The sequence below is a fragment of the Anarrhichthys ocellatus genome, unplaced genomic scaffold, assembly GCF_004355925.1.
Source record: "Anarrhichthys ocellatus isolate YVR2014 unplaced genomic scaffold, GSC_Weel_1.0 scaffold29, whole genome shotgun sequence".
In the NCBI taxonomy this organism is placed as follows: Eukaryota; Metazoa; Chordata; class Actinopteri; order Perciformes; family Anarhichadidae; genus Anarrhichthys; species Anarrhichthys ocellatus.
Window position 1 is genome coordinate 5,601,071 of NW_022280059.1, and position 15,278 is coordinate 5,616,348.

General features: G+C 41.5%; 3 protein-coding genes across 4 annotated transcripts in view; 1 reads left to right on the plus strand and 2 right to left on the minus strand.

Annotated features, from left to right (window-relative positions):
* The window catches only part of LOC116392321 (integrin-linked protein kinase), a 13,861-nt gene extending 5,119 nt beyond the window's left edge, over window positions 1-8,742 (minus strand). The window contains exons 1-7 of one of the 2 annotated variants that reach the window (XM_031863658.1): window positions 8,609-8,742; window positions 7,732-7,874; window positions 7,070-7,313; window positions 1,348-1,513; window positions 545-640; window positions 338-434; window positions 144-227 (exon numbers count right to left, since the gene is read on the minus strand). In XM_031863658.1, the coding sequence (XP_031719518.1) occupies window positions 144-227; window positions 338-434; window positions 545-640; window positions 1,348-1,513; window positions 7,070-7,158 (532 nt within the window). In that variant the 5' untranslated portion in view covers window positions 7,159-7,313; window positions 7,732-7,874; window positions 8,609-8,742. The remainder of the gene's footprint in view (window positions 1-143; window positions 228-337; window positions 435-544; window positions 641-1,347; window positions 1,514-7,069; window positions 7,314-7,731; window positions 7,875-8,608) is intronic. The other variant, XM_031863657.1, reaches the window with a different exon arrangement.
* Window positions 8,743-9,844: 1,102 nt separating this feature from the next.
* Window positions 9,845-14,129, plus strand: rrp8 (ribosomal RNA processing 8). The gene is made up of 8 exons (XM_031863673.1): window positions 9,845-9,992; window positions 10,113-10,230; window positions 10,699-10,963; window positions 11,110-11,956; window positions 12,666-12,795; window positions 12,874-12,980; window positions 13,078-13,174; window positions 13,750-14,129. The coding sequence occupies exons 2-8, from the start codon at window positions 10,126-10,128 to the stop codon at window positions 13,861-13,863; spliced, it is 1,665 nt and encodes a 554-aa protein (XP_031719533.1). The 5' UTR covers window positions 9,845-9,992; window positions 10,113-10,125; the 3' UTR covers window positions 13,864-14,129.
* Window positions 14,130-14,453: 324 nt separating this feature from the next.
* LOC116392335 (uncharacterized) overlaps window positions 14,454-15,278 on the minus strand; it is a 10,090-nt gene continuing 9,265 nt past the window's right edge. Inside the window, exon 14 of the mRNA XM_031863672.1 lies at window positions 14,454-15,222. Within this exon, the coding sequence (XP_031719532.1) occupies window positions 15,073-15,222 (150 nt within the window). The 3' untranslated portion in view covers window positions 14,454-15,072. The remainder of the gene's footprint in view (window positions 15,223-15,278) is intronic.

Genomic DNA, 15,278 nt, shown 5'->3' on the forward strand with positions numbered 1-15,278 from the left:
GTGTGTGTGTGTGTGTGTGTGTGTGTGTGTGTGTGTGTGTGTGTGTGTGTGTGTGTGTGTGTGTGTGTGCGTGCGTGCGCGCGCGTGTGTGTGCGTGTGTGCGTGTGTGTGCGTGTGTGTGCGTGTGTGTGCGTGTGACTCACGGGGTCGAGTTCGGGTGGTGCCTTTCCAGAACGTGTCCTTGAAGGGAATTTTAGCCAAGTTCTGTCCCATTTTCTCAGCCTTTTCTGCGTGGTGGAGGGATAGTTTGCAATGAGAACATTGAAAACAAAGACCTCCCAAAAATGCATTTGAACCTGTTGGAATGAGGCAAGTGGTAACGGGGGAGTCGGGATACCTCTGAGGAGTTCACGAAGGTGAGGTTTGGCTTTGTCCAGAGGGGTTTCCCCATATTTGTTACAGATGCTCACCTGAGCCCCATTAGTCACAAGGTCCTGAGTGAAAAGGACAGATTGATGTCAGCGCTAAGAGTTCATTGTGATGGGATTTACACAGAAAAAAAAAGATAAGTCTCAGCCTCAGCACCACCAGGGGGAGCACTAACCTCAGCCACGAGGTCCTGGCCCCAGAAGCAGGCATAATGCAGTGGTGTGTTCCCGTGTTCATTAGCTGCATTAGTGTCTGCTTTGCACTGGATCAGCTGAAAGAGAAGCAGAAACAAAAGGATTAAGTTAAACCAGGCTGGTGAGATCTTGTTTGGGCTGTACACAGGGATGAGTGTTCATGCTGCCAACAAACATCGTGGAGGTTTGTCTTGCCCGTGGACACATACCAGAGGTATTGAGACATGCCTAACATTAAACTCAATAGCTGCATGGCAGCAACTCTAAATCAGACACCCTGGAGCAGAGGCCTCACATTATGGCATGTGATACACTTACAAGATATCATGTCTTTAAACAAATACAATAATCAGGCAGTGCATATTATTTAACCAACCAGATCTGCTGTATTTCAAACCCTGCTTTAATAATTTCGCAGCCACATGCAAACTGACTGTCCCTGAATAAATAAAGGATTAATAAACATATATCATCATCATAAATAGCTTGTTATATATAGTATAGTATAGTGGTAAGCAGGTTTTCTACTTCCTACTTTCCCTCAACACTGACACATTGCTCAGCCTCCCTCAGCCCCCCCCTTCAGTTAAAAAGTGCTTATGATGGAACTGCAAGACCAGACAAAACCTTTGTATCCATCACTGCTGATGACAACATTTTAGATTTCATAATATCCTGTGTTTATGAAGCCAATTTGAAGACATACGTCATCTGTTTTTTTACAGTGGATGATGACCAAAGGAACCAGGAAGTGACAGTGCCCCAGTGTTTACATGAACCCCACCTTTCCCTCAATGTCGCGGTGTCCGTGGCTGGAGGCCAGGTGCAGAGGCGTGTCGTCCCCCCGGTTCATGACGTTAATGCGAGCCCCTCTCATGATGAGCATGTCCACCACGCTGGAGCGGCCCTCCCTGCATGCCCAGTGGAGAGGGCTGAAGCCGTGGTCGTCTCTGCGGGGAGAGAGGACAATTCATATTCAGCACAGGCTTTGGCTCTCTGTCTTGCAGTTATTCTATGTATCATTTGAGAGAGAGAGAGAGAGAGAGAGAGAGAGAGAGAGAGAGAGAGAGAGAGAAACAACTCTGTGGTATAACTGGTACATGGCCAAGTGTAACAAACTGGAACTGTATTTTAGGAGCGGGGTGTGTTTTGCTTTGACAATAAAAATATCACTTCTCAAAAAAAGGACAAGTGTGCATTCCAGAGAGAAAACTGGGTGGTCAACAAGAAAATGATCAATTTAATAAGCTGCTTTGCATTGTATGCAGACTCTGAGTGCTTGAAAGAATAACTCAGTTAAAAAACACATTATTTGTTTCTATTAAACTGGCAACTAACAGTCCTGCAATAACTCCTCCCTTCATTGAGTCTCCATTTAGACTCATATGGGAAGACTAAATAATGTTGTTTTAGGTTATTCAGTATTGTGACGCTCAGCTTTGAGAGCACATAATGAGGAGTTTGTTCATTTGTACTTTAGTCCTCTTCCTCAGAAGAAGGAAGTTGATGCAACTCAAGACTCAGACGACAGCTTCTCGACCTCTGGTCTCATCATTCCTCTTCGTCTCAGTGACACTAACGCATGTTAGGACAGTGGCCTCGATGACATGACAGAGTGACTGATGGCGCACCTCCTCGGAGACAACGAGATAAAGACTGAGAGATTGAGACACAGTAAGAGCCGAGTGACAGAGAGTCAATTAGGAAAGAAAAACACAACAACAGTAGGCCGAGCATTTGCTGCAGTCCTTATAAGGCCCAGAGAGACTTCCTTCAGCTGTCATTCATCATTTCCCTCCCCTCTCCGCCTGGCTGTGGTCACCTCCTCCTCTTCATCTCAAACTCATTTTCCTCCCTCATCAGAGTCTCACGACTCTCCCCCGTCCTCTCGTCCTCTCCCTCTCTCTCCCACTGATACAGCTGCACTGATGACACATTCCACTTCACATACACTCTCCCTTTTTCCATCAGGGCTTTATTGTTTGTGCCAGGAACACAGCACAGTCCTCCAGATAATAAAGTTATGCACTTGCTCGAGAAATTATGAGTAGGCAGACAGCAGAATAATGTGAGGCCAGAACTGAGGGAGTATTATGAATCTGCAGGAATCTGAACTCTCTGCCCCCCCATCAATTCGCTGGCCTGTATTCACACATCCTGCAGAGCTCTGTTCAAAACAACATCAAGAGCCCCACAGAGACATCTGGGTGACCCGCCGCAGTCACACCAGATCTGCTCTGCATGCAATTTCCTCTCAGACTAAAAGGCCAAATCCTAGAAAACTAATTAGACTTAAGTTTATGAGAGAAGAGCTCCCCCACAGACCCACTTCACTGATTTGATAAGTTTTCTGTGTTAAGCTGGAGTCTGTTTAGGGGACGAGGTACGGTTGTGTGGCTCTGTTCTTTAGAAGCAAGACTGCAACCAACCTGCTTATTTATCTAGATCTTAGATTCTAGATTCACAATTTGCAAATAACCAGAGCTGAACCGATTAGTCGATCTACAGAAAAGCAACCTGCTACTATTTTGAAAGTTTAAATCTCTTATCAAACAAAAACTAATTCTCTGGTTTCCGCTCTTACAATGTGATGATTTGATGTCTCTTTGTTTTGTATCATTTTTAACTGAGTATCTTACATACTGCGACTAGTTTTGGCTTGTTGGTTGGACGACAGACAAAAAAAAAAAAAAAAAAAAAAAAAAACCATTTGAAGATGTCATCTTGGAATTTGGGGAATTCATTCTTTCACAATCCGACATTTGGATGTACGATTGAAGAGAAAGTCAAAAGGTGAGGCAGACAACATTACATTTTAGTTAGAAACTATGGACCAAAAGAACCACCACTCTCCTTCTCTCATTGTTTCTGTTTTCCTATCTTGAGAAATGATGCAACCTTTTTTTAATATTATGTTTGTCACAAATGTCCAAAATAGCCTTTAGTGTAATCGTTTTTTCACATATCATTCATCAACCATTGGTAATAGACTAAAGATCATTTATTATAAACAACTGCTCAAAATGTACTTACACATCAAGTGAGGCTCATGCCTCAGCTTTCTGTGTGTGTGCCTTTCTATTCGGGGCCCTTTTTATAGGATGGATTTCTCCCTTAAGCTAGCTTCATCCCCATAACCCAAAGGCACTTGAGTGCCAGGGTTTTCTCCGGCTCGCCCCCTCCACACTGGCTGCGGTAATTTATTTCAGGCACTTCCACCTGCCAACAGTGCTCAGTTTGGCAGACGGATAAGCCAGAGGAAGAGCCCCTGTCTGCACCCGACATCCCCACCAGGTCCTTTAAAAAGCCTCAGGACCGAACAAATGAAAAGAACAACAATGTGTCTACAGAGAGAACAACTTCTGTAGGATTTATATCCTTTATTCTGTCGTCTCGCGGAAAGTCAAAGAAATATGTTCTGCTCTATAAAACACAGTTGAACATACAGTGCATGAGAACAGCAGACTTGATGACTGTGTTTTGTCCACCTCCGCCTGCTGGTGTTGCATCTCTGCTCTCCTTTAGCGTAGCCGAAGACCATTTGTAAGGGAAAACCCTCCGCTCTCTAAAACCGCATTACAACCTAGAGTAGGCTGTTGTCCAACTACTCCAACAGAGCGATACGTCTTCTCTGTAGCAGATCGCTGGAGAGCTCAGCAGTCAATATCGGCAGATACCCGATATGAAAAGGCAGATCGGGCCCAAAAAATAAAGCATAATCAGGACATCCCCACACAATGCATTCCGGGTCAATACATTTATCTCAGATTTTCCTTCTGCAATAGCTGCAGAATAGAGCTGTCGCATAAAACCCATGATGAATAGGCACTGATCCTAAATTGGTTTAATGAGTATTGTTAAATTAAATTGGGAAAGCATACCTGACAGTCTGTTCTGCCTGATTCACATATACTGCTACTGCTGATTCCTCTGAGAGCATTTCTACCTGCTGCAACAAGCCTCTCGATCACTGTCTGCTTGCAACAGGCTCACAGCAAAGAGCTTATGTATAAAATCAGTTTTCACAGTAAATCTAGCTCCTTCCCAAACAAGGAGCCTCAATCTTAACAACACGGTAAACAGCGCCTTTAATACGTGCTGTCCTACTGTTCACGACAGTCATGAGGGGAAAAGGGAAATGTTCTGCTAAAACTGTTATTCACACGTGCACAGGACTTCTTTTGGATGCACATTTAGACGGGAGACTAAATACAGATAACCATCAAAGCCACGATTACACACGCATAGGCCAAAGAACTCACAAGAGCGTTGAGCTTAGTCGTCTGAGGCCAAACAACACAAACGGGCCTCATAACCCTTACATTTGTAATGGACACCGTTTTTAATGCAACTAGGGCTGCAGCAAACAATCGATTGACATGCCAACTATTTTCTCAATAATCATTTGTTCTATCAAACGTTAAGAATAGCGTCATGATTTCCTAAAGGCCAACATGATGTTTGTTTTGATGAATTTGCACTATTGTCGGACTAACAGTCTAAAACCCAAAGATACTTTATCATCTGATTATTCAAGTAAACAATAACAGTTACAGACTCGTCGATTAACTGACTAATTGCTTCCGCTCCACATGTTGATTTTCAACACAGAACTATGACCTGTACGAACATTCTGCACCAACTAGAGAAGCCGTGTAGAACAGAGATAATAACTGGAGGCGGATTTGCTTTAAACTTTGTAATTAACTCTTGTAAACTTGGAGGAAATGTTGAAGGGAAATGATTGGAGCTATCTAATACCACTGGGAGACCAACACAGGAAACAGAAGTGGAGGAGGAGATGGTGATGGGCTCTGCTATGGCTTACTGTGCATTTCCCTTTTGAAAAATTCACTATACCCCCCCCCCAAATACATGCACACACAAAGATCCTCTGTCTCGTCACACATAACTCCACCAGTCCTGCCCCGCTACAATCCTCTCCTCCCCTCTCTCTCGGTGTTGGTAAGTGGTAGACGGCTCCCTCGAGGCCTGGGTGTTATTCCTTGTAAGGAGATTCAGCATTCCACTACGACTCTCTGCGAGTTACGTCAGTGTAAACACGCGACCGTCCAGGAACACGGCAAACGTTACAGTGAGGATCCGTTAGGCTGAGCTTTAGTGGGATAACGGAAACATAAGGAGGGGAAAGAACTGCAAGTTCTGTAGGGAAACAAAAAGAGAAGAAGTGTTTTTCTCCCGCTGGGAGAGAAATATCAACCGGAAAAGGGGAACTCGACATACAATCAGCTAATGGACGAGTCACATGTTGGGAATGCATCATGCATCCACACGGGCTCGATGCAGTCATACCGTCTTACAACAATGGGGAAACCCGAGTAAAGTGAAAAATAGAGACGGAACAAATGTCAATGAATTTCTGCTCAAACAGTGAAGCTTAAAAAGGGGAAAACAAACGCCACAACGCTGCAACAGAAAGAGACTATTTGGCATCTTACATGTGCTGACTTACTTGTTTTCTTAATGAATTAACTTCTATACTTTAAAAACTATTCTTGTATATTAAAATATTGTAATAAAAGCTATGAATCCCTGTTTTATCTTCTGGGTGTTATCAGTCACATCTCTTTAAGAAATTTATTTTGTTAAACTTTGCAACAATAATCAAAGAAATGAAACAACGTCTTTCTTTGGAGCCTCGGGTACTTGACACCATGTCCTTTAAAAAGTAATTCATATGAAATTCAGCATAAAAACAGCTCAACACGTTAATGTGCTCAACGTTCATACCATGAAACAGTAAAAAGGACCAAAAGAGAGAAGCTCCAAGGTAAACAGCCATAATAGAGGATTGACTCAGCCTGTTTGTTTGCTCTAAAAACAAATACCGGTCGTCTAAATCTAGGACAGAGGAGTCAAAAAGGGAAGCGAACTCCTCCAAGTATTTTTTACAGTCAGCTGAGGATACAGAAGCCACTCAGGTCTGACCGATCTGTAACTATCAAACAGATATTTTGTAGAATAAACATGTCCAGTCCTACAGAAGTCTGCAGTATTATTTGTAGTTATTCTCAGTCTATTCTTTCTCGTACTTTCCACGAGGCCTAAATTCAATTGCAGCAACTGAAAGCGTGACTAACTGTACGATCGCAGCAGGTTTCCTGTCCAACGTTACTCTTTTGAATTACTCCACTGGCATTCTGGACATAAACATGTGCCCACAAGGAAATGGGTTCAATCACAGGCCACGATCTCTGGAGACCGGAGAGGCGGGCTCTCCGCCTGCACAGGCAATCGGGTTTGAGAAAGACACATTATGAAACTACAGTGTACCTCCTAATTAACTGAGATTCTGATTTACTTTATTTAGCATCACAAATGTACACTGTAGCAACTCTCATGCATATAAGTCATTGTATAGATAAGTTGTTTAAAAGAAAAGAAAAGTTTGGCCATGGTTATTGTGACATCATTGTTGAATAATGGCATCACAAAGTGACATTTTTTTTTTTTTAAGTAAAAGCAAAAAGAAAGCTTTGGCTCACCCTTGATTGAGGTCATTCTCCGTGTTGTCCAACCATAAGCGAACTGCCACCGCATTGCCTTCGCGGCACTGCGTGAAGATATCGTCCATGTTGGCTGGTGGACTCTGCTTCTCTTAAGGTTTCGCCCGTCAGAGCAGAGGCAGAACTGAAGTGGGACAGACGAGAGAGGCGACCCGAGGGGTTCAGCATCAGTCCCTCATCTGGGATTACGAGTGACGCCTTCAGAGTTAGCTCAGCAGCACCTCTGAAAAAAAAATGGGACACAAGAAGGGAAGCTGCTCCGTTAACGCATTATTCAATCTGTTTGATCTCTATCTCAGCTGATAAAGCCTCTCTGTTATGACCCTGTGGTGCAAACCTGAAGAGAAGAAAGCCAAGCAGCCCAGTGTTGAGTAATCGTTCCCGCCCATAATACTGGGTGACTCACGACACTTGGTTGTGACTAGCACCCTGAACACCAGCGTAGACACGTATCTGCGTCCAGAGTCACGCTAAATGATGTACTGTTATGTACTGTATGAATATTTGAATTGGCGCGTACATTAATATTTGATTTATCAGTTAGCCAAGTTGATTCATTGAGAGCAAAGTGAATCTGCAACTATTTTGAAAATAGATCAGTTGTTTAAAACATTAATAATCATAAAAAAGTAAAATATTACCTGGTTCTCGTTTCTCAGTTTTGAGGATTTACTGCTTTTCTCTCTCTTGTGTCAAACTTAGCTGAATTACTTTGGGGAGTTTGGGGCCAGTGGTCAGACAAAAACAAGCACTTTGAAGATGTCAGCGAGAGCTGTCTTAAACTCTGAAAGGAGATAAATCATTCAAAAAATTACAATAATAATCAAAAATGTCTGTTTCACACAGCCTGGACTATGATGAAAGCAATTGTTTGTCTACATGTCAGTTTGTTTACAATTGAAAGACATCGCTGAAGATAACAGAGTACTGAGATCTCAATGCTTGTACTTTTATTCACAATCACTATGAATAAAGAAACACATTTCAAACGTGATGTTAGATTAAGCCAAGAGCTCAAAGTTACACAACATCTATGGTCGATGACCACACTATTTACTTTATATTTTAGGGTAATTTATGCCTTTAATCCGCTGAGGTTGACTCTGTGACTCAGTGCGATTTCTTCATGTAGTGAACATAAACACAGCTACACTCTGGTGTCACAGTAGTGAGTTCACCGTGAACAACCCACTGCCTTCACAGCAGTGCGACTAGCTGAGCCTAGTTAACGTAGAAGAACAGCTCGTTTAAGTTAGCTGGTTCTTCCTTCAGCTCCACCACCGTGTGCTTTCATTACACTTGATCAAACTAAAAGGTGAGACCATTAGCTCCCCGCATTAGCTAGCATCCTCTGGTTGTTAAAACGAGACCTGGCTAACAAGCTAACTGTCCTAAAGCCTAACGCTGCGTACCTTTCTCTCGTTTGACGCTTCACTGAGCGGCACAATAAACAGTAAACGTTAGTGGTTCAAACAGCCCAACCCGATATTAAACGTGCCTCGAGGGCGATAAACTTACCGGGTACAAACGCCTGTTGTTGAGTAATTTGGTGAGAAGTTATTAGCGACGTTATGTTGTCTCCAGCAGAGTGAATGCGGTGGGACGTCCACACCCTCACCGCCGTACGGACGTACGTGGTAACGTTCAGATGAGGAAGACAGCGCTCCGCCCCCTACAGGCGGCGGAGAGCACTGCACGTCGTCTAAATATCCACAGCCTCAGGTCATGGTTATTTTAAACGAATCTGCAGAGTAACGACAGGTATCAGGTAATGTAGGGGAGTAAAATGAACACCATATCCCTCTGAGTTGTAGCAGAGTAAAGTATGTATAGTACAACATGGAAATACTCAAGTAAAGTCCAGTAAAGTAACTCATTATTTGTGTAAATTTACTTGTTTGCTTTGCACCAGTTATGTGCATGTTCAGAGAGAAAATAACCCCAAAATATCATTTATATTATGGTATTATGTCCAATGGTATGATGCTTATTATTTTCAATTGTAAAGTGAATATGTACAAACACAAAATGGTCTCCCTACAGATTGGACATCAGTTTTTAGTTTCACTTTTAGGTTTATTTGTCATTTAAACTATATTAAAACAAACACAGCTCAAATAAAACATTATTTCTTTAATACCAAGGTTTAAAAACTGGAAAATTGTTGTATAAAACACAAAAACATTGTGCATATTCTTCATAGTGTGAATTATTTCACATTTGAAGTTGCTCTTTAAGTCAATATGTTTGCACATTCCGCCCTCTTTTTTAACACTGTACAGCTCTTTTGCTTTAAAACATACACTTTACATATTCTTACGGTACATTTCTATTTCATATTTTTCTATTTACACTACTTTTTTTTCCTTTTCTCTTACTATATGTATTGTGACCGTTATGCACTAAATTACTAATACAAAGTCCTTGTATGTGTAAACCTACATGTCAACAAACCTGTCAGTAACAGATCCAAGCATGTTTAAGTAAAATGCATCTAGTACAGTAAAGATATACAAGACTTTAAAACATATTAATTCATTCATTCAAGTGCTTATGATGAGGATTTTTATTATAATAATTATTATTATTAGTGATACAAATAGCCTAGTTGAATTATGAACTCTACAAATCCTGAATAGGAGCAGAAAATGTAGGCTCTATCTAAGAACTACACGTCCCCTAAGTCTCTGGTGTGCCTGCGTCATCCACATGCGCCTGTAGTTGTGTTTTGCTTCCTTCAGGCACATGAGACAAACCAACGTGGCTTTTGCTTTTGGCAAGATTTTTTAAACAGCTATTGAATATATTTCCATGTTTATTCCAGAAAACCTTTTTATACAAACACCGCCATCAACGGAACAAGCCGTTTGAAGTAAAGTAGCTTCTGCCTCGAGACAGACTGGTGAGTTATTTGAATTAGCCGAGTTAGCGCGTTGATAGAGAAGAAGTGACATTAGCACAGTTGTGTTCTCCTCTCCAGCAATGTTTTACATTCGTGTGTGTGTTTCTGTGTTTCTCACAGTCCTCCGGGAAACATGTTTAATGAGGATGAAGACTGGAGTGACGAACAAGACGCTCAGGTCCTGAGCAAAACGGTCCCCAGAAACACCCAGAAGGCGAGCAGCAGCACGGATGTCAAGGTAAATGTGCAAGCTGCATTACAATAAGGGGTAAACCAGTATTATGTATTTATTAAGTATCCTGAGTTGTGCAACTCCAACAAACATAGCAGAAGATGGTGAAACCATTAAATAGGACAGATGATATTTAGGAAATTTAACAGCTGATTTTCTGTAGATTGTTTTGTTTTTGTTTTCTGTTCTGGGCGACAGTCAAGCAGGGAAACATTTCGGATGCTGATGTTGAATTGGATATGAAGAAATGTATAGATAATTGAATTTAAAAAAACTAACAAAGATACTGTAGCCTACAAGTGTGGACACACACAAATCAGAAATGTAATTTGTAGCACAAGAAGCCATTAAATATGTGATTTCCCACATTTACAAAAACAAAGTGAGACTTTCTACATTGGACAGTCTTCAACATTAGGCTGCATGTTTCAGTTAAAGGACTTATTACATTATCTGAATTTATCCCCGGATCAGTCCAAGCTGGTTGGAAAGAAGAGCCTGCTACGGACCCTGCAGACACTCGGGTCAGTACCAGAGTGGAAGAACGACGACCATCAGCAGAACAGCGACAGTGAGTCAGACGTGGTCCCATCACCTGGCAAGAAGAAGAGGAAGAAGAAGAGGAGGAAGCGAAAGCAAGCGGAGACAACAGGAGAGCAGCAAGACAATGGAGACTTGGATCAGACGGTTAATGAGGAGACACTTGCAACAAAAAAGAGGAAGAAAGACAACAAATTTGGTGAGTAATTCACTGGTTAAAGGCTTACGTTTCATCAATTTATCAACATTTTAGAGTGTGGAGAAGTATTCATTGGATTGATAAACAACAATGTTGATGTTCACAAATATGAGATAATATCCAAATGTTTTTTTTTCTCCCTTAAGTTAAGGCCCTGAAGTTAAAAATCACAGCAATGGGCGGCACAACGGATGAACAGATGATCAAATCCAAAGCAGAGGACGCGGAGAGAGTGAGCCGACAACAGTGGAAAACCAAAATGAAGAACAAGAGGAAATGTAAAAATAAATTCAGTCAGAATAAGCCAGAGAAGGAAACCAAAAAAGCAGTATCTGCAGAGCAGAACAAGCCAACGGAAGAAGTCAAAATAGATTCATATAGCAGCAGAAAAAACAAGAACGGTCAGACACCAGCCAAGAAAAGGAAAAAGCAAAGTAAACCACAGAAAATGAAAAGGCCTGAAGAGGACACAGATGTATCCGCTACAACAGACACACAGACGCTCGGAGAGGAAAAGCAGCGAGTTGGTGGCAAAGTTGTAAAAAACGCAACTGAATCTTCTGCTGATGGATCGAAACAGAAAGCAGATGTACCTGAAGTGGAGATCGCAGGTGAGCCGCCCATCAAAAGACTGAAACTTGAGCTCAGCAAAGAACAGATTCTGAAAAGAGAGAAGCTCCGGAAGTTGCTCCACAGACAGGAACCGGTCCAGCAGGAGAGTCCCGCGGAGACGAAAGACGAGCCCGCGGCCCCAGAAGAAGAGGCGAAAGAGGACCGCTCTGCCTCCCTGAGGTCCCGCATGGAGCAGCGGCTGGAGTCGGCCCGTTTCCGATACATTAATGAGGTTTTGTACAGCACGTCCAGCGGCGAGGCGAAGCGCATGTTCAAGCAGGACCCACAGGCCTTCGGCATCTACCACAGAGGATACACGGCGCAGGTTCAGAGATGGCCCGCCAATCCACTGGACGCCATCATCTCTTACATCCGACAAAAGTGAGACGTTCTAATCAATGTATTCATTTGCCTTTTAATTCAACATTTTGGACATTCATTCTTGGCCTTTGAGAACAGTGTGAATAGTAAAATAACCGAAGATCAAAAGTAGTTTTAATAGCTTTCTGTTGCTTTCAACTGCATGTCGAGGTCTTCTTCAGCAACTGGAGCTGGCTCAGGTGTCCTCACGTGATCTAAGAGGTAGAATTTGGGTCACAGGATAACAAGCACGACCCAAATCCTACACAACAAAAGGAAATGTAAGTCTCACTCCTCTGACGTGGGGACTCTTGAGCCAGCTCCATTCACTGAAGACGACCATAGGATGCGGTTTGAAGCTACAAAGAGATAGAAAGTGGGCCTCTGAGCTGAGATTATTTAGTTGCTCACTTTGCAGAGACTCAACACATATTTCTGATTGTGATTTTTACATCATAGTTTAGTCCTTTTTGAAAAGAAAACACTTGGGTTGCTCACCTCCATTGAACTTTGTTGGACAACCAAACACACAACGACATTACCAGGATTATAAATTGAAAAAAATCACAGTCGCAAAGACGGGAGATTCTATATCATAAAATGCATTGTTACAGAAACACTTCTTTAGTTCAGCTTTTTCTCAAAACAGTAAAAATAATTTAACATCCTTCACATTTCCTGTTGGGGGTCCAAACCTCCCACTATCTACATCATGTATCTTTTATTTCAGGCCTCCCTCTCTGGTGGTTGCAGACTTCGGTTGTGGCGACTGTAAAATCGCGCGCAGCGTGAAGAACAAAGTGCACAGCTTCGACTTGGCAGCCGCCTGCAATCTCGTCACAGTCTGTGACATGGCCGACGTGAGTGTGTCGGTGTTTTCTGCGTGCCGATCCACTTACAGTCTGTGCGGTTGTATATAAAACGCATTGTCTCTGCAGGTCCCACTTCATGACGGCTCTGTGGACATCGCCGTGTTCTGCCTCTCTCTCATGGGAACCAACCTGGCAGACTTCCTAGCAGAGGCCAACCGTGTGTTAAAGAAGGGGTAAAATATGTCACACTGATTTAGTACAGGGCACGGCAGTTTTTTTGGTGTGTGTATAGTACATGTCTGGATAACTGATTTTGCACATTTGTTGTAGGGGAGTCCTGAAAATAGCAGAAGTGGCGAGCAGGTTCGAGAACGTGCGGAACTTCGTCGCTGCGCTGGCAAGTCTGGGATTCAAGATGGTGACCAAGGTGAGACAACAAACGAGGGACATCGGGGACAGAGAAACACTTCCTTATTCGCCTACTTTCTCATGTTTTTTTTAATATATACGAAGTTAACGCATGCAGATAAATGAAATGGTAAACTCATACTCTAATTATGAGAACCCCGATGAAGCGAACACTTAGTCTCACATGTAAACATCTTAATTTTACACTTTTGTTTCCAGCTGTAAAATCTTAAACATAGAAAAATATGCAATAATATTTATTGTCATGAAATCAGGATTCATTTTCCTTTTTAAAGGCAGTTTTCTCAAAGAGGGAATAAGCAGCTGGAAGCTGCATCTTTCATAATTTAGTTCGAGGTGGTGGTGCTGTGGGCAGCAAACCTCAGGGAGAAAATCTATTCAGTAAACTGCTTTATTGTTGGCAACAAACAGACTTTTTAAAATGTATTAAAGTTAGACGTACATAATTTAAACAGCTCAGTCTGAAGCTGTTAACCACACAATGGCCGGTATATAATACATCTACAGTATCTAGTGCCTGGCTGTATGTGAAGAGTGATTTGTGTTTTGATTATCCTTTTCTTCTTCCCATAGGACACAGAGAGCACTCATTTCTACTCCTTTGAATTATTGAAGACGGGAGAGGCTCCAGAAAATATAAAGAAATTTGGGCTGCAGTTGAGGCCCTGTCTCTACAAGAAAAGATGAATGTATGTGAGGACTTTATGCAAACAATGTATGTGTTATACAGTGATACTTTTGCTTTTGAAGCATTGTGTTTGTGAATGTGCAGCTTGGATCTACTGTTTTCCAAAGCAGCAGTTGTACATTTGTATCTAAATGTATCGTTCTTTAATTGCTACATTTTGAAGCCTCTGTAGTTCACAGATTTGATGGGAGCTGAGTTATCTGCATTAATCGTACATGGTTTTTCATGTAATACATCAATGTAGATATGTGCTGATCAGTAAAAATAACCCTGAGTGTTCTTTTGTTGGAAAGAAAACCTACATATATACACCACATTATATACAGGCCACCATTTTACTAATTCTTACACGAAAACACGTTAAAGTCAAGCTTGTCCTGTTGAAAAATACTGACAATTCTAGAAAACGTGAAAAATAAAATATACATTTTATAAAAATGAATCTGTGACTGTATGATTTACAGGGCAGGAGCACTGATTGTAGTTATTTTTAGTAAAGTGCCGTGTTTTTATGGCACAAAACCTTCCATACACTTAATAGATCTAAGAGAATCGGAGGGAAAACTTAATAAGAAACTTTTTTGATTTCATAGCGACCGTGGACTTAGTGGTCGTGACTAAAACCTGATTCACTCAGTTGTGTGTGTGATCATTTGCCACAAGAGGGTGTAACAGCACTGCCACTCAACGTGGGCGGATGAGGTGAGTGGGTCTGCATCTGGTTCACAAACTAACAGAATAAATTTATAGAGTTAACTCTGGTTGTCACAGCAACCGGACGGTCCTCACTGATTTAGTCCACCAAAGATATCACAAGAGCAGATGATGGGAGGCTGAAGTCAGTTATCTCTACTATATCTGGAGATGTTTGTTTTGGTTCGGTCATGTGGTAACAACTTAATAAAAACGGAAAATTATTTTAAAAATAATATTCTGAAGATTTTATTGACAACAATGTACATAAAAAAACATACAAAATTCAAGTAAGATGAAGAAGTGCAAAGGTAATGCTTTAAAGACATTAATGCCAATCAGTCAAAATTTAAAAAAACATGAGAATAATTCACATTTTAGTTCATTAAAAGGATTATTTCACTTCTAATTATGAAAATACACAGAAATAATAAATGCTGCAGTTCCAGTAAGCCTTCATATCCAGTTTGTGCACAATGCAAAGCAGAATGTGTCACTCCAAAGTCTTTTTGTCTTCACACTGTACTCTTGATGTCCAGGACTATGGAGTAACTGACCAGCTGAGTGTATTCCTTACTGTTATTATCCGTCACTGCTGGCTTCTTCACCTCAGGAGAGCCGGGCTGTTGCATCAGAGATGTCAAGGCTGAGAGAGACTCATTTTTCTGAATTATATATATATATATATATATATATATATATATATATATATATATATATA